The sequence below is a fragment of the Pteronotus mesoamericanus genome, unplaced genomic scaffold (genome assembly GCF_021234165.1).
Source record: "Pteronotus mesoamericanus isolate MK-2021 breed Mesoamerican mustached bat unplaced genomic scaffold, CSHL_Meso_final contig_73, whole genome shotgun sequence".
Taxonomy (NCBI): Eukaryota; Metazoa; Chordata; class Mammalia; order Chiroptera; family Mormoopidae; genus Pteronotus; species Pteronotus mesoamericanus.
The window spans coordinates 969,073-993,492 of NW_026555245.1; the positions used below are offsets into that span (position 1 = coordinate 969,073).

The 24,420-nt window shown below is 39.5% G+C and overlaps 2 protein-coding genes across 2 annotated transcripts in view; one reads left to right on the forward strand and one right to left on the reverse strand.

Moving 5' to 3' along the window:
* Positions 1-2,582, forward strand: part of UBAP2 (ubiquitin associated protein 2) — a 129,236-nt gene extending 126,654 nt beyond the window's left edge. The window contains exons 23-28 of the mRNA XM_054582913.1: positions 111-316; positions 594-693; positions 776-883; positions 1,033-1,100; positions 1,179-1,370; positions 1,452-2,582. Of these exons, the coding sequence (XP_054438888.1) occupies positions 111-316; positions 594-693; positions 776-883; positions 1,033-1,100; positions 1,179-1,370; positions 1,452-1,547 (770 nt within the window). The 3' untranslated portion in view covers positions 1,548-2,582. The remainder of the gene's footprint in view (positions 1-110; positions 317-593; positions 694-775; positions 884-1,032; positions 1,101-1,178; positions 1,371-1,451) is intronic.
* A 1,138-nt stretch (positions 2,583-3,720) lies between these two features.
* Positions 3,721-24,420, reverse strand: part of UBE2R2 (ubiquitin conjugating enzyme E2 R2) — an 86,413-nt gene continuing 65,713 nt past the window's right edge. Inside the window, exons 3-5 of the mRNA XM_054582914.1 lie at positions 17,511-17,608; positions 9,085-9,219; positions 3,721-7,147 (exon numbers count right to left, since the gene is read on the reverse strand). Of these exons, the coding sequence (XP_054438889.1) occupies positions 6,931-7,147; positions 9,085-9,219; positions 17,511-17,608 (450 nt within the window). The 3' untranslated portion in view covers positions 3,721-6,930. The remainder of the gene's footprint in view (positions 7,148-9,084; positions 9,220-17,510; positions 17,609-24,420) is intronic.

Sequence of the window (24,420 nt, forward strand, 5' to 3'; positions counted from 1 at the left end):
TAGCTTCCCAGTGGTGAGCTGGCAGCCAGACCTATTTTGATTTGCAGGAAGCAGCCTGGCTTTTCCCCTGGTTGGATAAGGGCAATGACTAGAATGTGTTGTTCTCCTAGGTGATGTCACAAAGTTTGGCCGAGGTGACTCTGCATCCCCTGCGCCCCCTACCACACTGGCTCAGGCACAGCAGAGCCAATCCCAGGCCCACCACACCCCCCAACAGCCCTTTCTGAATCCTGCACTGCCACCTGGCTACAGCTACACTGGCCTCCCCTACTACACAGGCGTGCCCAGTGCCTTCCAGTATGGGCCCACTATGTTTGTGAGTATCTGTGGGGATTGTAATTCCAGCTGTGGGGAGCAGAAGCAGGGAGAGAGGGCCATGACCCCACTTAGAGTCTCACCTGGCCTTCAGGAATGTTTTAGGCTGGGGGTTAGGTTGCTTTTCTATTTTTAGATCTAGCATGTGTTGAATCACTCCTGAACACTGGTCCCTTGAGATTGTGCCACGTGCTGCCTTACACTAAACCAGGGGTGCCTGATCTGATCCTCTAATGCCTCTCCTGATCCTCTAATGCCTCTCCTGCTTGCCCCGCCAGGTTCCTCCAGCCTCAGCCAAGCAGCATGGTGTGAACCTCAGTACCCCTGCCACCCCTTTCCAGCAGGCCGGTGGTTATGGCCAGCACAGCTACAGCACAGGTGAGGGGCGCTCCCAGCATGGAGACATGGGTAGGACAGGCTTGCCTAGCTCACACGTGCCTCTTATACCTTGCTGTGCTAGGTTATGATGACCTGACCCAGGGGACAGCAGCGGGAGACTACACCAAGGGTGGCTATGGTGGATCATCGCAGGCACAAAACAAGTCTGCAGGTTCTGGGCCTGGCAAAGGTAGCGTCTGCCCCTCCTTTCCAGGACTGAGGCCCAGAGTAGTTACATCCTCCCTGACTCCTTCTCAGGCAAGGCTACCCCGGCGCGCCCCTGGAGGTGGGGTTGCTGGAACTGGGACCAACTGCTGTGGAAACTGCTTTTCCTCCTAGGAGTGTCTGTGTCTTCAAGCGCCACTGGCCTACCTGATATGACTGGTTCTGTCTACAACAAGACTCAGGTGAGGAACTAGTGGGTGTACAGGTTGGTGGGAGGTGCAGCCCAGGCTGGTCCTCACCATTGTGTCTTTGCTCTACAGACTTTTGACAAACAGGGATTTCATGCAGGGACCCCTCCACCATTCAGCCTGCCCTCAGCCTTGGGTTCCACTGGGCCCTTGGCCCCTGGAGCAGCTCCTGGTTATGCACCCCCACCATTCTTGCACATCCTACCTGCCCACCAGCAGCCTCACTCACAGCTGTTACACCACCACCTTCCCCAGGATGCCCAGGTGAGCCCAGTGATGGAGGCAGCCACCCTGCCCTGGGTTCAGGGTTCTGCTCCAGCCTTGACAGCCTTCTCTCCTCCTCAGAGTGGCTCGGGTCAGCGCAGCCAGCCCAGCTCCCTACAGCCCAAGTCACAAGCCTCCAAACCTGCTTACGGCAACTCTCCGTACTGGACAAACTGAACCCTGAAGAGTGGGTGGGCTGGGGTGGGGCTTACCCTGCGCAGGAGAGAACACATGGAGCCCATTTCTGGGAGCCCGGCACCCTTTCCTAGAATTCCTGAGACATGTAACTGTGTCAGCCGAGCCTCTGTGGGGAGCCTGCCTCCCAGACTCGCTATTGTATGTAATGTATTTATGTATGTATTTGTAAATGTGACAAATCTTGGGGAAGTGGGAGGAGAAGCAGCTGCTACTCCCCGCTCAAGCCCCTTTTCACTGTAGCAAAATAAGCCCCTCCCCCTTCTGCCCTGAAGCCTTCCACATAGCCTCCCTGCCTGGAGGTTCCTAGGGGGGTATCTGGAAGGGCTGGATTACGACAGTTGGGTAATGGGGTCAGGTACCAATGAAGAATCACGACTTATCTCGTGCCCTCATAAGCCATTATTTTGAGTTTTCTTCCCTGTGTAATTACTTTATTCCTCTTTTTGAGAAAGTGGTCCTGTTGTCATCCGTCATGTTCCCCTCCTGCCAAATTTTGATCTGGGAATAGCAGACATTCTCCCTGCCCAACATCAAAGTGGCACCTGTTTGTCTTCATGTAGAACAGGGGCATCTGCTTCTGGTCTGGTCTTGTCCCCAGAGACTTGCCTTCCGCTGGCTGACCATTTTAATAATAATCTGAATTTGTGCTCAGAGATGTTCAGCCAGTCAGCTCCCCTTTTAAAAAAATCAAAGATATGCTCCATGAGAGCACGTCTCCATGCAAAGGCTCCTCTATTCCAGTTGTCCTGAACCAGGTGGACAACTGTTTCAGGGGTTTTCTCTTTTGCCCGAAGTCCACCTAATAAAGTTCTGAGAGCATGCACAGTCTCCGTGTGGTGTGACTAAAGGATAGCTCGGGGCAGAGGCCATCTTCATTATGATTCCAGGGACTCTTGGACTTCACAGGGCTGAAGAAGAGAGCTCACGTGGTCACAGTCTTCCTAACAACAGGCTGTGAAGGCTTAAATTGGGCCTTGGTCCCACCATCGGCATCCAGGGAGTAGAAAGGTGAATGATACTGATACAGCTGAAAGGACTGAGAAAGCTCCTGACCAGACACTGGAAGTGTTTGCCGAAGTTAACTTGCTTTTCTTGCAGCTCTGTAACAGACTTACAGGCTAGGCAGTCTCTTACAGGCTCCATCAGCAATAATACTAGGGCAAGGTAATTTCTTTTCCAAAGGACAAAGGTAGTAATTACAAACGTGGTCCTAGGCCTGTGAGAGACTAAGTTTGAAAAGCTAAACCTTGGCTTTTCATCAGCTACACACAATCTTGATTGACAGTCAAGGCTGTAGTAGAACAGGTGACTAAGGAGTCAGCCTAGGACCCACTTACCTACTTCATACCACCCTAAGTATCTGCTCCAGGAAATCCCATGAACCTTTCACCTCGAACCAGGATTCAGGCTTCCCCCTAAGCTCGCCCAGCTCTCCCTCTTGCTTCCAGGCCACCAGGAGCCAGGTTTCCCCACTTGTCTGAGGCACAACTGTGCTACAGTCTGGCTGGCAGCTCAGACTTAAGAGGTGTTGCATAGTCACCCCTTTGGACTAGGATAATTAAGCAAACAAAATGAGCATTGCTCCAAATCAAGCATTGGTCAAGTCAATATGCCAAAACCCAGCCCAGGGCCACTCTTCACCTTTTCTACATTCGCCTTTAAAATCAATGATCATTTCATAGATTGGACACGTTCTGCTGTTAATTCACAGCTTGGGATCCTGGCTTTAAAACACAGGCACGCGTGCATGTGCACGTCCACAACTGAAACTAAATGGAAACCTTTATTAAAACTGTGATCTGCTTGGTCCTTGCCTATAGCAGCAGGAAGTTGAGATGTGACAATGAAAACAAATGCCCTTCTAAGGAGGGCAGTGGAGCACCCCTCCATCCCTTCCACTGGCCTACTTGTGCTGGCAGATTGTGCCCTATTTCAGAAGTAAGGTTAACAAATGGCTGTGTCTTTAATAACCTTCCTTAGAGCTAGATAAGGATTGGGAATATTCTGCAAGGTGAGCTGAACCGAATGTCATAAAAGGCAGGTCAGCCAGAGTTGGTTTTAGTTGTTTATAACCTGAGTCCTGGGTATAATCTGCAAGGGAACAGCAGAGAGATACTGAGACCACCTTTTAGTTTTACCAAAAGAAAAAAAAAGGGTCATCCCATGGGGAAGTAGCAATACAGGTATATTTTATTTCACATTTTATTAGTAGACAGATGGGCAGAAAAAAGACAAAATAAACCACTAAAGGGGAAGTTCAACACAAAATGCATCAGATAATCTTTTCTCATAAGTTAAACTGAAGAAAAACACCTATAATTTCAGCTAAGAAAACTATTAAAGTCAGGTGTGACCTGCTGGTTTTAGAATAGTTGAAAATTGCATCTGAATCTTTTTGTAAATGTAAACCTTTTTTTTAAAAAATCAGGATGGGAGGGGTGGAGAGTTAATTTTCAGTAGAGATCTACACATTTTCCCCTTCAATGTCTTACTATAAGTGTCCCCAAAAATAAGGAAATAGCAATAAAGAAGCAAATAATTACCAGGGAAGAGGAAAGAATATGCTACCCCAAAAAAACAAAACCAAAAAAAACCCGTCTGGCTAATAGAAAAGAACTCCGGAATGATGTGAAATAGAAAGGGGAAGACTTTGAGAAGCAACAACGGAATCATGATATATTTTCTCCACCCAGCCTCAAAAAAACACAGACCTGAAGAGCACCCAGAGAGGCCTCCACTAGAATCAAAAGGAATCTAAAAATGCAGGACTTTTGAGCTTATTATACCAAATCAGCACAAAGTTCTAGCCTGAGATCTCCACTCCTAAAAGAGAAATTTACAAGCTCAAGTTTTCTTTTGCCACAGGATGTATGCTCAAGACAGAGCTCTGGAACCAGCATCTGGGTTTTACAAATCAGTGTGAGCTGTCAGAAAGTGTGTCTACCTGCTAGCAAATCAACATACCCCAGTCTTTTCTGATTGTACTCCTAATCAGAGGCAAACCCAGCCCTAAATAGTAACATCCCAAGGGGCTGAGAGGTACAACCTCCACTGGCTCTCTGGCTCCCTGAGTCAACGTGCAACAGGCCAACAGGGCCTAATGGGACAGGGCTGAGTAGTATAGCACCTCCCACAAATGCCAAGGTGCCTGGCCTGCCCTGGGAAAGAAATGCTTTAGCAGTAAGGGAAGAGCTTAATTATAGGGCTCTGAGAGAATTAAGACCAAGCTACCAGCTGTAAACGTGTGTGTGTACATGTGTGCGCACGTGCACGCGCGCGTATTTGGGGGTGGCTGGTAGGGGGTAATCAGCATTATGAGACTTGGGGCTCCAGAAGGTTTGCTGGTTATTTGGAAGCATTACTTAAGGAGTGCGGGAAGTCCCACTATCCTTCTTATGAGAGTTTGCAGTCTGTTTTGTCACAAAGAATTGTTTTCTGAATCTGACTGGAGTCACTAAATTCAGGGGTGCAAGTAGCCCTGGCCCCACGGGGACTGGACAGAATCTGGGATCAGACTCAATACTGTCCCATTTGAAACCTTAGCACGTTAAATGTTCTCACTTAGTACTAGACCAAACTTCAGAGGCCAGAGAGAGTTGCTGGGAATTAGTCAGCAAACATTTGGAGAGTTTGAAGAGCGAATGAAAACCCTGAGATCAGAAAGGAAGGAGGAGCTAAGGAAGTAAGCATCACCTACTCTGTCCTAGGATCCATCCTACCCTGTCCTTCATCAACCCTTTTGTTCTTTCTGAGCTAAAGATCTGAAGAAAAGGAGCTGACACTAGTGCACAGGGATCTGCAGTAGGATTATACTCAGTCTTTGCTGTACTTTCCTTCCAAAACCTGTAATTTTACATTTTAACGATTTTTCCCACTGAAAGAAAACTGCTCTTGTATGAACTGGCCAACTCCCATAAGAAACAAAACTCACCGCCCAGTTCTGAAGTCCCTGGTTGGTGAAGGCTGATGGATCTCAGAATTGATTGAAAAACACATGATTCACACCGGGAAAAATCAAAGCTGCAGCAATTGCATGGCAGGAAGCTCTAGCATCATCCAGACACTGCCTGCAGCCAACTCCCTTGGCCCTCCCAGGAGAGTCAAAGGAAGCCCAGGGCAAGCTCCATGCACAACTTCTGCTTGCACTCCACAGCCAGAGTACATTGAAAGGAGAGCAAAGTCCAGGTCACATCCAATGAGGAAAGGTAACCGGTCACGCATGTCTCACATATATCCACAGTTACACTAGCTCAATGAAAACCAAAATCTTAATACATGCACCTAGCATTAATACTGAGTAATTAAAACTGGCTACTTAAAAAAAAAAGTCCTCATGGTGAGAGTGTATTTTTTTGAGGGAAAGGCCTTGTTAAATATATAAAACATGTTTTCTCTCCCAACAGTGGTCACCAGTAGTTTTTACTTTTTTCCCCCAGCAGCATCAACCAAAATTGGCATAGTGATTTTTAACTCTTTGTTGCCATCACTAAGAGTTCACACACACTAATCCCCACTCTTGCCCCACTCCTTAGGGGTGGGGGAAGAACTCTGCCCTTAAAATAAATAGCAATCAAGTGCTCAGTTCTATGTAAAGTATCAATATTTATTTCAAGCTTTAGATCCCAATCGATTTCAAAAACCAAAATCTGATTTCTTTCCTCAGAATAGCGGAGGCCTCTGTGTTAGGATGATTTCCTGGAAGCTGAAGGGGCTCTGTGCCCTTAGGAACACATTTCATCAGTCTTAGCACAGAGTCCCTGATGCCCACTGTACCCCAGACTTTAGAAAGAGAAATAAAATTCACCACCATGGGGCTGAACAAATGCACACACACTAATGTAAATGGAGCAGCTAAACCTTGGCAATTTTTTCCTAAAGTTTGTTTTGTGGGATTTTTACGCGGGGTTTTTTTTTTTTTTTCCATTTTCTTTTGCTACCCAGCATATGCAGCACTTGTGAACTCCCAATGGGTTCCCAGCTTTAATCACATAAACGTCTTGATGAAAGACTATTTAATTCTTTAAGAATCTAAAAACAGACCAAACGTGTTTTGCTGTGAACACTTTGTGGAGACGAAGTGAGGCAGGGGTTTGGGTTTAAAGGAAAAAAAAAATCAATACAGTGATGGAAGGTTAAACAATGAAAGAATTCAGACATTCTGTGGAGGATTACCTTCTCTCCATTAAGAGGTCCATAAAAAGGAGCAAACTGAGATCCATAAGGGGAGTCAGCAGGAGCCGTGTTTGTTTTCCCCACCCCCTGTGATAGGTTTTTGCTGAGGGGCCACTGCTTGGTCCCCACTTGCTCCCCTCCCTTTGGCCTGAGACGGCAGGGCAGTACAGGGGCTTCTCGAAGAAGCACGTCACGACTCCTCATTCCCAGAATCATCATCGTCGTAACAGTCGGCATCTTCTTCCTCCTCATCTTCATCATCAATGTCGTCGTCATACAAGTCATAAAGCAAATCTGAGCTGTTGTCATTGGAAGGCACTTTAGTTTTGATGCAGTATTCCGCCAAGGTTGTGGGGACTTTCACTCCATCCTTTTCTGCTTCAGCTTTAGTGGCTGAAACCTGTTTCCTGAAGGGAAGAGGATAGTTTATTATGTAAGTCTCTGTCTTGAAGATGGATTTAAAATTAGCATTTCTAAATAATCAAGATTCCTTATGGCTCAGGTTTCTAAACTTTTAGTGCCTGCCTGAAAGCATGTGGCAGCCTCTCAGGTGCCATTCTGAAAGACACTTAATAATGACCTTTTGAAAAGCAATGGATCTCAGATTTTTTTTCCTCCTAGTCATTTCACTTCAATTTTTTAAAGACCTGACTGAGGCCTCTCAATTTCCCATTACTTCCCAAATCAGAATTGATGTGCCATGCTGTTATACACCTGTGTTTAGCAAACATGGTTCTATCTCCCTAAAGAGACTTTTTCTGTCCCCCTTTTACTGTAAAAATTCTCATTTATGAGGCATTACCTCTCCTAGGAACCCCACTGCATTATATATTTATTTCCACTCTATCTTGTTCAAGCTTGTGTAGATGTGCTCATATGGCCACCTGTTTCCTAAGTGTGAGGTCCCCAGAAGAGCTGTACAGCTTAATGACTTAGCAGAGTACATGACCCAAGAGTGGTGCATAATGATGAGTGAATTAAATGAAATTTAAAAACCTTAAATTAAGAAATACAAAGGATATACAAGTACCTCAGGAATAATTTAAGCATTACTCAGTTACCGAATCATACTTTCCCATGAAGGTCAGGCTCCAGCCCTGTTTTATGAAGCATTCTCATCTTGAATTTCTCAATCCACTCCTGCCCCTCTACAGATCCTTACTATTTATACTAATTATCTTCAATCTTTGGTGTATACCAGTCACCTTAGTGGCTGATAACAAAACACAGGTATCTAGATTCTATCCTTGTAATATCATTAAATCACTAAGGATTAGGGATGGAGAGGTTCTAAATGTTTTTCCAGTGGGCAGGAAACGGAACTGCTAATTCCGTAATTATTCAGCTACCAGATTACAAGCATTTCATTGCATGTTTTTGTTTGCCATTCTTGTCACTCAGATCTGAACTTAAGTATCACCTTAGAGGAGGCCTGTTCTGACAACCCAATTTAAAGGAGCCATCTCATCACTCCTTCACATCATCCTACTTACCACTATTTAGTTTCGTTTGTTTTATCTTCCTCATTTGCATCATGCTGACTAAATTCATAAAGAGGGACCCTATTGTATAAATTCTAGCGCTTACTGAACTATGCACATAACGTGCTGGAACTGTCCTTGGAACTCCACTTTAAGTATATAAAAATGCATTGTATTCAGGGAATTTATTGCAACTGAAGCACACCAATTCTTGGGTACTGTTATGAAAACTTTATGTCCTACTCAGGAAAGCATCAAAAGTCTAATACCTTCTTCTTTTATTTCCTTTTACACAGAAACTAAAGACCCAAAGAGTTAACTGATGAAAGGTCACATGAGGGATGGCAGAGATGGGAGTAGATTCCAAGTCTCCAGATTCCTATTCTAGGGTAATGTTGCTGCTGATAATGACAATACCCATCTTTGTCACCAAGAGGTGCTACTAATGGTCAAAAAGGCCAATAAACAATAGGGCTTCATTAACAAAAATTTTGAAAACGAAAGTACCTGGAATGTCTGGAATACCTTGGGTGCTCACTATACTTAATGGACATGCTGGAAGTCCAGAAAAACATAATCATCCCTAAAATGATTACGAGGGAGAATTGGCAAACTCGACTGGCTCAGAACCTACAAGTTTTGGTTCCCAAGAAATCAGATCTGTTGCACCATTATCTTATAGTATGTGTTTTCTCAAAAGCCACATTCATTAGGCTCAGGCACAAATCTCTTCCCAAACAATAAATCTAATTGAGAAAAATGGAGTAGACAATGAAGTTCAATTTAAACCCCTGATTCTAGGATATTTGATTCTAAGTATAAAAACTTGAACTTATCAATCAAACCAAAGATAAGCATCTTACCTAATGATTTCAGCATATTCTTTGTCTTTTCCTTTACTGTCCCTCCATTTCCTGAACATAACTGAAGCATCCACATTGGCTGGGGAGAAGGTGTTGGGCTCATTAAGCAATGAGATTACACTTAACAGTATAGTCCTAGAAACAGGAAAAAAGGGTCAACTACAAATAGTCATATTTACAGGATTCAAAATATTCTTTTAAATTTAAGACTACAATATTTGAGACCTTAGGGAAATGGAAATAGAGAATAATACAATTTTGTTTTCAGTACTCAGCAGGGTAGGCTAACCAGGAGACAAAAAGCAGAGGATATATGAGTCTAGCCTGAAATCATGCTGCTGGGCATAGAACTGTAGAAGGCACTGTCTCAACTGGCTACAATGTTCCAATCTGCAAAAAGTAGAGATCTGAAAGATTTTCAAGTAACAGCTTAAAAATTACAAGTGCAATGAGAAAAAACAAAATATTTATAGCTTCAAGGGAATCTTTTCATGGGAAAGGGTAAAAATAATACATCCAATTCTGATTATGGATGCTTAAAAAATCTAAAAAACAGTATTACAAACATTTGTTTTTTATTTTCCATATTTTTAAGGGAAGACAGAGGTAAAGAGAATGGCGGGGGAGGGGGGTAACTAGTCTCCTAATAACAGAAATCTTTATTAAAAAATTTTTACTAAGCACTGCCCTGGCCAGTGTGGCCCTGTTGGCTGGAGCACTGACCTGTACACCAAAGGCTGGGAGTTTGATTACCAGTCAGGGCACATACCTAGTTACAGATTCCATCCCCGGTTGGGGCATATATGGGAGGCAACCTATCAATGTTTCTCTCTCACATGGGTGTTTTGCTCTCTCACTCAAATCAATAAACTTTTTTTTTTTTAATTTAAAAAATAAATTGTTTTTTACTGAGCACTTCCTAGGTGTCAGAGGTACCAAGTGAGATGTTGGATGTAAAATAGTGAATGACAGATGTCATCCCTGAACTCCCAGGGCTTATATATCTTGTGGGAGATACAAACAGGTAATTTTCATCCACAGATAAAAACGGGTAATAAAGTTTCAGTTATCTAAAATGAGCACAACATGCTCCAAATTATTCCCAGGCTTTTTTCCCCCTAAAAGCTATGTGCATGTATGTAAGGAGAAAAATGGTAGGAAAAAATAGATTTTTCTACCTTTTCTCATTGGTGAGAGTTTATAGATTGTATTGTTGCAAAATAGCAAAAAATAAAGGGAGGAAACCAAGCAACTGATGTTTGATTTCATGAAACCTTTTCCTAAAAAGAGTAAAGAGTTTATGTTATATGAGTATACAAAATTGTGACACAGGCACTTTAAAAAAAATTCCCATGTAGTTAAAAATCCATTTCTCTCTCTCTCTCTCTCTCTCTCTCTCTATTAGGTTAGAAATAACTCCTTGCCCCTCCTGCCAAGATTCTTCTGGATTTCTCTAATAATTACATTTAAAAGATTCAAAGAAACTCATCACAGTTAACAATGGGAAATGGATTGACATAACAGCCTAAGAAAAAAGTGAAAAACATAGGTAGAAAATTCCATAAAGTCTGCTTCAGAAAAAAACATAAAACCTGTTAGAAGCGGGATAAGAAGTATGATATAAACAAAAAAATAGCTTTCATGGTCTAGATCAGCTCTGTATACACTTACAACTTTCTATGATGGTGGAAATGTATAATCTACTATGGTAACCACTAGCTATGTGTGGCATGTGCACCAAAGGAACTGAATTTTTAATATTAAATGTTTAAGTAGCCACATGTCTAGATGAATCACATTAATTTAGGGAATTTTCCCCACAAGTTCACCGAGTTGATTCTTCTTATAGCTTGTGTATATTAAAGTAGTATATTGGAAAACATAATTTTTAAAAAATGGCATACCATTCATTTCTACCAAAACAAGAGCTCACTTCTACCACCATGTATTCCTAAACTGAAATCCGTGATGCTTTCAGAAATATCAGGTACTACAGGGGACTGCGATACTAGTTAACTCAGCACATTTTCACTTCTTCCATACATCTGGAAAGCAAGTAGAATCCTTTCTTTTTTTGTACAGAGATTACATTCCATTGGTTCAGGCAGGGTAAATCTTCCCCCTACCATAATGCCACACCTTCATACAAACAACCTACTCAAACCCACAACGACAGACATACCAGCAAGTGCTGGCCAAAGGATTCCATCCATCTTGTCATGATGACTGGTTTAGGGATATGCATGTGACCCAAGCTGGGGCAATGAGGACCCTGCTGGGAACCACCATTTTTCTAACTTAATAGCAGAAAGAAATTTTATTCTTGTTGGAATATGGAAAGCATAGAGCAGGTGGCCATCTTTGTCACCAAGTGGTGAAAGCCTGCCTAATAACAAGGCCAAAATAGAGCAAAGCAGATTTGAGGGATTTTTTTCCTCAAAGATTACTAATGTAATTCAAAAGCAGCCCTGGCTGGTGTGGCTCAGTGGATTGAGCGCTGGCCTGTGAAGCAAAGGGTTGCTGGTTCAATTCCCAATCAGGGCACATGCCTGGGTTGCAAGCCAGGTCCCCAGTAGGGGACATGTGAGAGGCAACCACACTAATGTAATTCAAAAGCAATATCCCATTCAAAATTTCCCAACCAGTATGTTGTGGATGGGTTGCAGATTAATGATACCTATATTGATTCCCTCATCAGTTAGATGGGCTGGACGTGAGACAACTTGAGTCCCTGAAACAACTACTTCTGGCCAAAAAAGCATCTTCAGTTTACTACACTGTGATATACAGTATTTTTTTAAATATCATGACTGGAAAAGGTTCGGAGAAAATGCTGTACATACATGGTTTAAAATGTCTATCGCTTGTACCAAAATAATTTAACATAGGCATTACACCTGTAGCATGGTAAACTCTGCAAGGTAGTATTATTAATCCTGTTTTTTACAGAATGGAAGACTAAACTACTAAGAAAGTACTGGTAAAATGTACAAAATATGCTCTTATTTCGTTGTCATCTTTTGTTACTTTCACTATGTGTTTTAACATCTTTATTAATTCTTTTCCCCCTAGAAGAAAAAGAAGCAGAGGGCAGAGAGGGTTAACAACAGGTGAAAAGGGAAAGACTGACCAAATAATGAAACTATCAATGAAGAGGTTACTCAAGCCCATTAAAGGGATTGGTTTCCTGCAGATTATGAACAAAGGGGAAGGGATCAAGAAAATAACACACACTCTTTCTTAGTCTCATTCTGTCCATATAAATTCACAGTTCCACATGAAGCTCTGGTTTTTAGTAACAGAGTTGCATTTGTCCATTTAGACAACCTTCTGGCACCTGGATATCTACTTCTTGGATCAGCAAAATAGAATCTGAGGGCTCATCCCTGTATCTCAGTTCCCATAATGAAAAGGACCACTGCCATGCTCTAAATGTGGGTGCGGAAGAACAAGTCTAGTTACTAAAATATAGTGGTGTAAGTGTTTAACGTGTTACAGACCTAACCACTAAGAATTTGGGATAAAAATCAGAGTTGTTAAGTATTTTCACCTTCCTGCACAATCCCTGTAAGTACCACCATCATTCACAGAGTCAGAGACATGCCTAGAAATAAATGTGCCCCCTCCACCTCTGCTTTAAGCCATGGCGAGAGACTATGGTAGAAGTTTTTAAAAAGTAGAAAAATACTAAGAGAAGAATGGAAGTAAAGACAAAAGGATAGACAAAAGCACTCTGCATAGTCTTCAGGTTCCTGTTTCAGATCCTTTTGCCTGCTTCAGTATCTTTGAGATAATAATGGCTATCTTCTTTTGAATAAAATATTAATTTGTAAATAATAAAAACTGCCAAAGAAAATGAAGGTCAACTACTCACACACAAACACATGCAAATAGCAAACTAGCAAGTTGTAAAGTTCTTCAAAGCTAAGACATGTTTAGAAACAAAACTTAAGCATTTCAAAGAGACAGGAAATCAGAATTAGACATCTGACAAAATGGGTAATACTATATTTGCCCTTTTTCACATACAGACAGTGGTCAATGAGATGGGTCTGCCCTTTCTGGTACCTACTACTTCACCACAAGTACAACTCTGGTGGGGACGGCAAAAAACTGGCCCTAGCACACGCAACAAAATAAGATGTTCCAGGCTTATGGGTCTGCCTGGAAACTAAGAAGGAAAAGTTTAGAATTCTGCAGAATTAAGGATGGGCATTTTTCCTCCACTGTATACATATACCTTCTCCAAGGAGCATCTGAAATAGAAAGGGTTCACTCTTAAAAACCTAAATTTACTTGATTGTTAAAAATATACACATTAACATACACAGATGGAGATGCAGAGAGAGAAAGATGGTCATTGATTGAGATTCCTAGGTTTTACATGCTTAGCATAATTTGATGGAAAATGATGTATGGAGACATGAAGCCCAGTGCCTGACCCTTCTAGTTGACCTAAGTTCTTTTAATCTCTCACTTACACTATTTCAAAAGGTGGACTAGTAACACCAGAAGATGACCCATTTAAAACTCAGTCCTCTTTACATGTTTTCAAGATGGGAGAAGAATTTAAAGAGGACATTGTGGCAAAGAAGTCTGTTACAACTGTGAAAATGTGGTAGCTTAATGGGTCACACACTACAAAGTTTTTCTTTATGCTGGTAAAGCAGCCAACTAATATAACAGTTCCTGCTGTGCAGTCCTGAAACTGCTGTTGACTGACATATCCCTGAGGACACGTGGTAGGAATGAAAAGTCTCAGATTAAAATACAGGGATGTGCGAAAGGTGGTTTACAGCCATTTGTATAGGAAATAATACAATAATAAATAATGGAAAAATAAACAGTCTTTCATGTACTCACAATTGTAAACCTACTTTTGGCCCACCCTGTACATCTATTTACTTAACACTTCCTAAGTATACTGAATTGAACAAGGTACCTAAATATATGAGTAATGAGCATAATCAATAATTTATTTGATATGTCTTGAACAAACAGAGCCTTTGGTATACATATCCCAGAAAGTGGGAAATAAATAACTTGGTAAGAACTGGGTAAGAAATCCTGGTACAAGCCAGAAAGCTTTCAATTCTTTGCTTTTGACAAAAGTGGAGATCCTAATCAAGTTACTAGCTTTCAGATCATTAAAAATGATTAACAAAATGATTTAATCAATCAACGAATATGGGGAAATACGTCAATCACCTGCGGAGAAGAATTTGAAATAATTTATGCAGATGTCCTTGTCTCTACAAGATAAAATCCACCACACCTCTTATAAATCTGCCACCTCTGACTTTCTTCCTTCCAAAGAATACAGATGGAAAGGGAGGAAAAGAATAACTTAGATCTCAACCAGGTAAAAAATGTTAGCACCAACAGTGATAAATCATGTTGATAGTATGTACCCTTGATATGATATGAAAATGTACGGCTGACCCTTGAACAACGTGGGCTAGAAGTGCCAATTCCCCATACAGTCAAAATCCACAGATAACTTTTGACACCCCTAAAACTTAAACTATGTGTCCGTCAGTGTTCACAGAGGACTGATTCCAGGACACCCTCCTCAGCCCCTACAGATAACTCAAATCTGCGGATGCTCAAGAGCCTTATATAAAATGTGGAAAACAATGAAAACAATGAATGCAATACAGTTGGCTCTCCAAATCTGCAAATTCCCAAAAATACTGCTTTTGAGCTGTGGTTGCTTCAATCTGTGGACGCAAAACCCAGGGATACAGAGAGCCAACTATAAATTTATTGAAGAAAACATACCCACTATTACTGACCTCATGCAGTTAAGTCATATTGTTCAAGGGTCAACTGTACTTTACCTTTGTGGTCTTCTTCCCCTCTACTCATTACCCAAGTCTAATAATCAGAAAGGCAATAGAAAAATACCAATTGGGAAACATTCTACAAAATATTTAATCAGTACTCCTCAAAATTGTCAAGGCCATAAAAAATAAGGAAAGTCTAAGAAACTGTCACAGTTGCCTAAGGAGACATGCCTATTAAATACAACGTACCTTGCATGACATTCTGGAGCAGGAAATACCATTTCCTTAGATAAAAACTAAGGAAATATGAAAGAATATGGCCTCCAGTTAATGTATTAATATTGGTTCACTAATTATAATAAATGGAACCATGCTAATGTTAAATGTGAATAAAGTAAATTGGCAGGTGCAGGGTATATGGAAGTTACCTATACTTTCTTCACAATTTTTCTGAAAATCTAAAACTGTTTCAAGATTTTAAGTGATATAAAAAAAAAAGAAATAATAATAACAAAACTACAATGATACATCACACCCACTCATTATAATGACTATAATTTTTAAAAGTCCAGATGATAAATGTTCATGAAGACCTAGAGAAACTGGAATTCTCACACACTGCTTGGTGGGAATGTACTCCTTAGTGCAGCCATGCTAAAAAAAAACACAAAACATGCTGGCATTTCCTCAAAAAGTTCAAACACTGAGTTACCATATGACCCAGCAATTTCATCCCCAGGTATATATCCAAGAAAACAAGTATATGTGTACATGTAAAAACTTGTACACAGTGTTCTTTGTGGCATTATTAATAATTGCCATAGAAATAACCCAAATGTCCATCAACTAATGAATGAATAAACAAATTGTGGTATAAACATTCAATGAAATATTATTTAGCTGTAAAAAGGAATGAAGTATGATACATACTACATTGAAAAATTAAGCAAAATTCAGGAAGAAAGACACAAAATACTACATATTATAAGATTCCATTCATATGAAATGTCCAGAAGAGGTAAATTCATAGAGATAGAAAATAGAATGGTGATTTCTTAGTTGGAAGGGTGGGATGGGGTTGAAGGGTAATGGAGTATAAATGCTAACAGGAATAAGTTTCTTTAGGGATGATAAAAATGTTCTAAAATTAATTGTGGTAACATCTGGACAACACTGAGTCTATTAAACACCTGTGACTCATATACTTAAAAAGAGGAAATTGTATGTCACAGAAATTATCTCTCACTACAACATTTTTTAAAAAAGGACTGACAACAGATCACTGTGATTTTTGCCAGATAACTTAGAGGACTTAAAAGAACTTGGTCTGACTGCTCTATTTATTCCATTATCATGTAGAAGTGAGGTTTCCTACTAATTGCATCTAATATATATGTTAATATATAATGCATATTATTCATACATACATATAAAATCTAAGCTGTATTCTGCCTCATTCTAGCAATATAATAATTATTCATGGCTACATGAACTAACTGAAAATAAATGTCTATCAATCTGATTTAAAATGCATTTCTATGCAGATCAAAACCACCATGAGGTACCACCTCACACCGGTCAGAATGGCCATAATAAACAGATCAACAAACAACAGGGGCTGGCGAGGCTGTGGAGAAAAGGGAACCCTAGTCCACTGTTGGTGGGAATGCAGACTGGTGCAGCCATTGTGGAAAGCAGTGTGGAATTGCCTCAAAAAGCTGAAAATGGAACTGCCTTATATATCCAGTGATTCCCCTGATGGGACTATACCCTAAGAATCCCAAAACGCCAATTCAAAAGAACCTATGCACCCCAATGTTCATAGCAGCACAATTTACAATAGCCAAGTGTTGGAAGCAACCTAAATGCCCATCAGTAGGTGATTGGATCAAAAAACTATGGTACATTTACACAATGGAATACTACGCAGCAGAAAGAAAAAAAGAACTACTAAACTTCGCAACAGCATGGATGGACCTGGAGAGCATTATGCTAAGTGAAATAAGCCAGGGGGCGAAAGACAAATACCATATGATCTCACCTGTAAGCGGAACCTAACCAACAATACAAAGATGCAAGGAAAATAAGACCAGCAACACTGAAAGGAAAAGAAACCAACAGAGACAAGAGAGAAGGAGGGGGGAGGGGTGGGGGGGAAGGGCAAGTCAAGGAACAGATAGCAAGGACTCATGGACAAAACCAAAGGGGAAAGGTTGAGGGGGGGAGGGGGGAGGGGGGCAAGGGAAAGTGGTTGGGGGAAGGCAGAGACAAATGTATTTGAAAAAAATAAATTAATTAATTTAAAACAAACAAACAAACAAACAAAAGACTAAGAATCATAGAATAAAGCAACCAATCCAAACACGGAAGTCATGAGATCCCAGTCACAGATATAACTGATGATAATGTAAGGGGAAAAATTCACACTAGAAAACTTCTTCCAAGGTGAACATAGAGAATGAGTAACATACGCATTATTGCTCCATAAATAAGACTTCCAAATGATGCATACAAGCTACTTAAATCTCTAACGAAAGACAAAATAACCAAATATACAAAGGATTATTTGTACTTGTTAAAAAATAACATCTACTCTTGAGGACCACTTAAAAACCAGATTATTTCTTATTAACCCCTTACCTGACATTCTGAGTAGGATTCCACCTTTCGGAGGGCAGTTCACCACTCTGTGGGTCATCCACAGGTGGATGGAGAATTGAAATGCAGACGTCTCCATTCTACAAGACACAAACCACATTCAGTACTTAAAAATATGATGGAAAAAAGGGACATCAGTTCTACTGAAATTTCTTTTCCTACAAAACTTGTTTTATCATTAGAAAACAATTCTGCTTTCTTTTCACATTTGGAATCAATATTAAAGAAGAATTGAACATTTTTTATAAGTATTACCTTTGACCAATCTCCAAGATATATTTCTTAGTTAAAAAAGAAACACTGTATGTCTGTGACACCATCCTTCTAAAAAATCATTTCAAAACAGAAACAGACTAACTTGATAAATCAAGATTCAAGAGTGTTGGGAAGCAACTTAATATCTCTATTTTCAGATACAAACCGTATGTAAAGTACATAAAAAGAAACCCTGTCCTTGCTTAAAATCTGCACAGAGATACTATAATCACCTTTAATATCAATCACTGGTTTTAATAAGTATGGCTTATATAAACTGAAAATACACCTCACAACAACTTTATAACTCCTTCAGTATATGTGATAGAAGAACTCACCACTACAGTTTTAATATTTTAGTTTGTAAAATTTTTTATCCTCACCCGAGGACACATTTATTGATTTTATAGAGTAGGGAAAGGGGTGAGGAGAGAGAGAAACATCAACTTGAGAAACATTGATCATGCCCCAACCAGGGACCGAACCTACAACCCAGACAAGTGCCCTGGCTGGTAATCAAACCTGCGACTATCAGATTCACAGGACGATGCTCCAATCAGCTGAGCCTGTGCCAACCAGGGTTGGTTTGTAAATTTAAATTATAAGACCTAATCCACAGGTGAATTTAGTTTAAGTCAAACACAGACTGCTTACCATATGCAAAAAGAGACTGCTGTTCAATAGAAAAGACAAGACTGAGTTAGATACAGTCACTTGTCTCTTGGTCTCTAAAATGAGAAAGACTCAAACTTTTATTTAAATAGATTTCATTTATTTTTACAGAGAGGGGAAGGACACGAGAAAGAGAGGAAGAGAAACATCGATGTAAGAAACACTGATTGGATGCCTCTTGTAGGCATCCTGACCGGGGACCTGGCCCACAACCCAGGCAAGGAATCAAACTGGCAACTGTATGGTTCGCACGCTGGAGCTCAATCCACTGGGCCACACCAGCCACAAAAGTAGAGGTGTAACTATATGATGTGCAAAATTCTTACATTAATAACCCAAATTTAGACACACACAAATATACAACCATATCAAGACAACAGAACTTTTTAAAAAGACTAAGACCAATACCAAATAATACATTCTAAAACTCTATTATTGTTAGCTGTGACTGGTATGGCTCAGTTGGTTGGGCATCATACCACAAAGCTGGTTCAATTCCAGGTCGGGGAACATGCATGCGTTGTGGGTTGGGTCCCCCTTAGGGCACATACGTGAAGCAGCCAATTGATGTTTCTCTCTCTCATATCAATGTTTCTTTCCCTATTTTTCTCCCTGCCTTCCCTTCTCTATAAAAATAAAACCTCTTTCTTTTTTTAAGAAACCTCTATTATTGTTAGATGCCATGAGAAAGGTAAAAAAAAAAAGCATGACAGAAACTATACGAAACGAGGTGTATTTGGACAGCAGACATCTAAGAGGTGGATGGAAGAATAAAAGCCTTAGTGGCTGAGGAACCTTTGACATGGGCCCTAAATAATCAGTACAATTTTAAACAACCCAAAGGAAATTTGGACATGAGTTTGCTTGTAGAAATAAACTAATATCATAAAAGACTGGATAAAATATGCTTGGGTAGTTGTATTTGCTTTGTACTGCTATTGTAAGGAATTACCACAAAATCAGTGGCCTGAAATAACACAAATTTATATTTTTCAGTTTTTTAAGTCAAAGTCTGACACTGCTCTCACAGAGCTAAAGTCAATGTGCTAGCAGCAATGCATTCCTTCCTGTAGGCATTAAGAATCCCTTTCCTTGTCCTTTCTAGCTTTAAATGGCCACCCATATTCCTTGGCTCTTGGCACCCTTCCTCTTATCCTCAAAGCAAGCACTACTGTATTTCTATGGAACTTCTTTTCAAAGTCACGTCTCCTCTCACTCTCATTTGTAATTATACTGGGCCCACTTGGATAATTCAGAATAATTTCTTTGTTTTAAAGTCAACTGATTAGCAAACTTGATTCCTCTATAATATGTAACTCAATATATACAAATTCCAGGAAGTAGGAATGGACATCTCCGAGGAACCATTATTCTACTTATCCAAGTAGTGAAGAACCTAGTTTGAATGAAAAATAAAAGGCATACAAATTGGAAAGGAAGAAATAAAACCATTTTCATATTCAAATGACAAAAAAATTCCAAAAATTCACAACAAAGCTACCAATAAACAAGTAGAGCTAATAAAACAAATTCAGCAAAATTGCAGGATACAAGATCAATACTCAAAAGTCAGTTCTTTTTCTATACACCAGCAATGAATATCCTAAAAAGGATATTAAGAAAACAATTCCATTTGCAACAGCAATTAAAAGATTAAAATATACCTAGGAAGAAATCTAACCAAAGATGTTAAGGGCTTGTACAGAGAATATTACAAAACATTGCTCAAAGAAATTAAAGAAGACCTAAATAAATAGAACATCCTGTGTTCACGGGTAGGAAGATTTAATGTTAAGATGACAACATTCTCCAATTTCATGTTACAGACTGAACACACCCCTTTTTGCAGAAACTGAAAAACTGATCCTAAAATTTATACGGAAATTTAAGGGACCCACAATAGCTAAAAGAACTTGAAAAAGAGTAATAAAGTGAGAGGACTCCCACTTCCTGATTTCAAAACTAACTCAAAGCTATAGTCAACAAGACAATTGAGAACTGGCACAGTGGTAGACATATAGACCAAAGAAATAGAACTGAAAGTCCATAAATATGCCTATATGTCTATAGTCAATAGGTTTTTGACAAGGGTGCTAAGTCCATTCAATGGGGAAATAACAGTCTCTTCAACAAATGCTGCTGGGACAACTGGATTTTTAAAAACAAAAAAATGAAACTGGGCTCCTATCAAACACCACATGCAAAATTAACTCAAATGGAACAAAGATTTAAGAGCAAAAATTGTAAAACTCTTTTAACAAAACAGCGGTAAATCTTCAAGACCTTGAATTTGGTAACAGATTAGATAAGACATCAAAAATATAAGCAGCAAAGAAAAAATAAACTAGACTTCATTGAAATTAAAAACTTTTGTGCAAAGGACTTAAACAGTCATTTCTCCAAAGAAGATGTGTAAGTGGCCAATAAAAATAAGAAAGATGTTCAACGTCATTAGTCATGAAGGGAAATGAAAATCAAAATGAGAAAGACAGAGGGGAGGGGAGGGGAGGGAAAGAAAAGGAAGGAAGGGAGGGAGGGGGAAAATAGCAAGTGTTAGTATGTGGAGAACATTAAACCCTCATACATTATTGTGGGGGAACATGAAATGGTTCATCTGCTGTATGACAGTTTGGCAGTTCCTCAAAAAGTAAAACATAGAATTACCATTTATCCCCACAATTTCACCCCTAGGGATATACCAAAAGAACTGAAAAAGGTACTTAAACAAGTACATGTATACATATGGTCATAGCAGCACTAATTGCATATCCAAAAGGTGGGGACAAATCAAATTCTCATCAACAAATGAATGGATAAACAAACTGTGATACACACACAGACACAACGGAATATTATTTGGCAATAAAGAGGAATAGTGTTGATATATGCTACATGGGTCAACCTCCAAAACATGGTAAGTGAACACCATACACAAAAAGTCACAGGTGTCCTTTATATGATTCCATTTATATGAAATATCCAGAAGAGATTAAATAGAGACAGAGAGCTGACTGATGGTCGTCAGAGACTAGAGAAAAATGGAAATAGGGAGAAATTGCTTAAAGGGTAAGGTGTTTTACACTGGAGAGATAGAAATACCATACAGAGGTGGCAGTTGCACAACTACAGGACTATATTAAATGCCACTGGAAGAGCCCTGGCTAATGACGGAGTTAGCTGGAGCGTCAGTCCCATGCACCAAAAGGTTGGGGTTTGATCCCATCAGGGCACAAGCAGGAGGCAACAGATCCATGTTTCTTTCTCTCTCTTCCTCCCTCCCTCCCTAAAAATCAATAAAACATGTCCTCAGGTGAGGATTTAAAAGGGGGGGGGGGAGCGGGGAATGAGGAGGAGGAGGAGGAGGAGGAGGAGGAGGAGGAGGAGGAGGAAGCGGAAAAGGAAGAGGAGTAGGGGAAGAAGATGATAATGATAATGGGAAAGCTCTAGGCCTCCAGAAATGCAGTTCTATAATGTAAAATGAAGGCTATTTAGCCTTGGCTCCATCCAAATCCAATTAAACTGAAATCTTTAGTGTTATTTTTAACATCACTACATGATTCTGATATGCAGCCAAATTTGAGCACATCACTGCCTAGAGAAACTTCTTCCCCATATCTTACAGTTACAATGCAGAAGATCTGCAAATCCATGTACATAATTACAAAAATAAACATTAAATCCTGCCTGGCACAAATTACTGGGCTGGCCAAAAGGCTCGTTCATTTTTTTCCCATAAGATGGCTTTAATAGTGCATACTGGCCTTTAATTTCATTTGAAACTATTTTCTTAGATTGTATTGTGATATGTGTCGTATCAGTGTGCATTAAAAAGAAACACCAAAATTGGTTAATTTTTGTGTATTGATTTTAATATTGAAGATGGAAGAAAATATGCAATGTTTTTGGCATATTATGCTTTATTATGTCAAGAAAGGTAAAACCGCCAACTGAAACAGAAGACTTGTGTAGTGTATGGAGAAGGTGCTGTGACTGATTGAATGTGTCAAAAGTGGTTTGCTAAGTTTTGTCCTGGAGATTTCTCTCTAGATGATGTCCCACAGTCAGGTAGACCAACTGAAGTTGACAGAGATCAAATTGAGATATTAACTGAGAAAAATGAATGTTACATCATACAGGTGATAGCCAACATACTCAAAATATCCAAATCAAGCACTGAAAATCATTTGAACTACCTTACTTATGTTAATCGCTTTGGTATTTGGGTTCCACATAAATTAAGCAAAAAAAAAAAAAAACCACCACCAAAAAACAAAAAACCAAAAAAAACCCACTTGACTGTATTTCTACATGCAATTCTCTACTTAAACATAATGAAAACATTCCATTTTTAAAACATTGTGACAAGTGATGAAGAATGGATACTTTACAATAATGTGCAACAGAAGAGATCCTGGAGCAAGCAAAATTCACCACCACCAACCACAGTAAATGCTGATCTTCATCCGAAGAAGGTAATGTTGTGTAAATGGTGGAATTGGAAGGGAGTCCTCTACTGTGCACTCCTTCCAAAAAACCAAACAATTAATTCCAACAAGTACTGCTCCCAATTAGACCAACTGAAAGGAACATTCAATGAAAAGCATCCAGAATTAGTTAACAAAATGCATAATCTTCCATCAGGGTAACAGAGCATGTTTCTTTGATGACCAGGCAAAAACTGTTACAGCTTGACTGGGAATTTCTGATGCATCTGCCATATTCACCAGGCATTGCACCTTCAAATTTTCACTTCTTTTGGTCTTTACAAAATTCTCTTAATTAAAAAAATTTCAATTCCCTGGGAGACTGCAAAAGGATCCTGGAACAGTTCTTTGCTCAAAAAGATAAAATGTTTTGGGAAGATGGAATTATGAGGTTGCCTGAAAGGTTGCAGAAGGTAGTGAAACAAAACGGTGACTACGTTGTACAATAAAGTTATTGGTGAAAATGAAAAATATAGCTTTTTTATGAACAAACTTTTTGGCCAACCCAGTATTTACAAAGCAGAGCCCCACCTCTTTAAAGAAAGGGACAAACTGAGTGGCCTAAATACTAGCATGTTCTTAATGGCAGCCAATGTACCTATAGCTAAATCCTTAAGATATGTATACGCCCATAGAGCAAACTTGATTTAATTAAAAAATGTTTAAACAAAAAAAAAAATATGAGGACAAAAGAAAAATCTAAATCTACAAAAGTACAACAAAGTTCAAACCTTTAATAATGTGTATTACTAAATCACCGTTACTGGGTAAAATTTCAATCCCAAATCAGTCAAAATCTTCTGGTTTCATCTTTCTGCCTTACTCATTTTGGTTCATATAAACCAAGATGAAACTCACACATAGACTTTGTTAGTTCTACTCAAATATGCTACAAAACGTTTCTCTAATGTTTTTAGAAGAATATTTTACAAGTCAATTAATAATGACTTTTTTATATGATAAAAACAATTAAAAGAAAACAAATATATTTTTACCAGTTACCAAAGAGAAGTTATTTATGTTAATTTAGGCTAGCAGCTAAATCAAATAAACTATATTAGGTTGTACGTTTCTGATAAAACATATTCATTTTAAGAATCTTTAAATGAATTCCAAGAAAAAATGATTTATTCAGATCTCTTCTTAAAGACTGAGTAAAATTATGTAGATTTTAAATGTTCATCAAATGCACATTTTTAAAAATTAACACAATAAAATAACAAAATCTTAACATAGCACCCAGTAACTTTATGTGAATTAAGATTACAGAGTTCATGCCGTGGCTGAGTGGCTCAGTTATAGGTGGAACATCGTCTCATACACCAAAGGTTATGGGTTAGATGCCTGTTCAGGGCACATACCTCTGCTGCAAGTTGGATCCCCAGTCAGGGGCGTCCAGGAGGTAACCAATCCCCCCCACCATCCAATCAATGTTTCTCTCTCTAAAATCAATAAACATACCCTTGGGTGAAGTTCGAAAA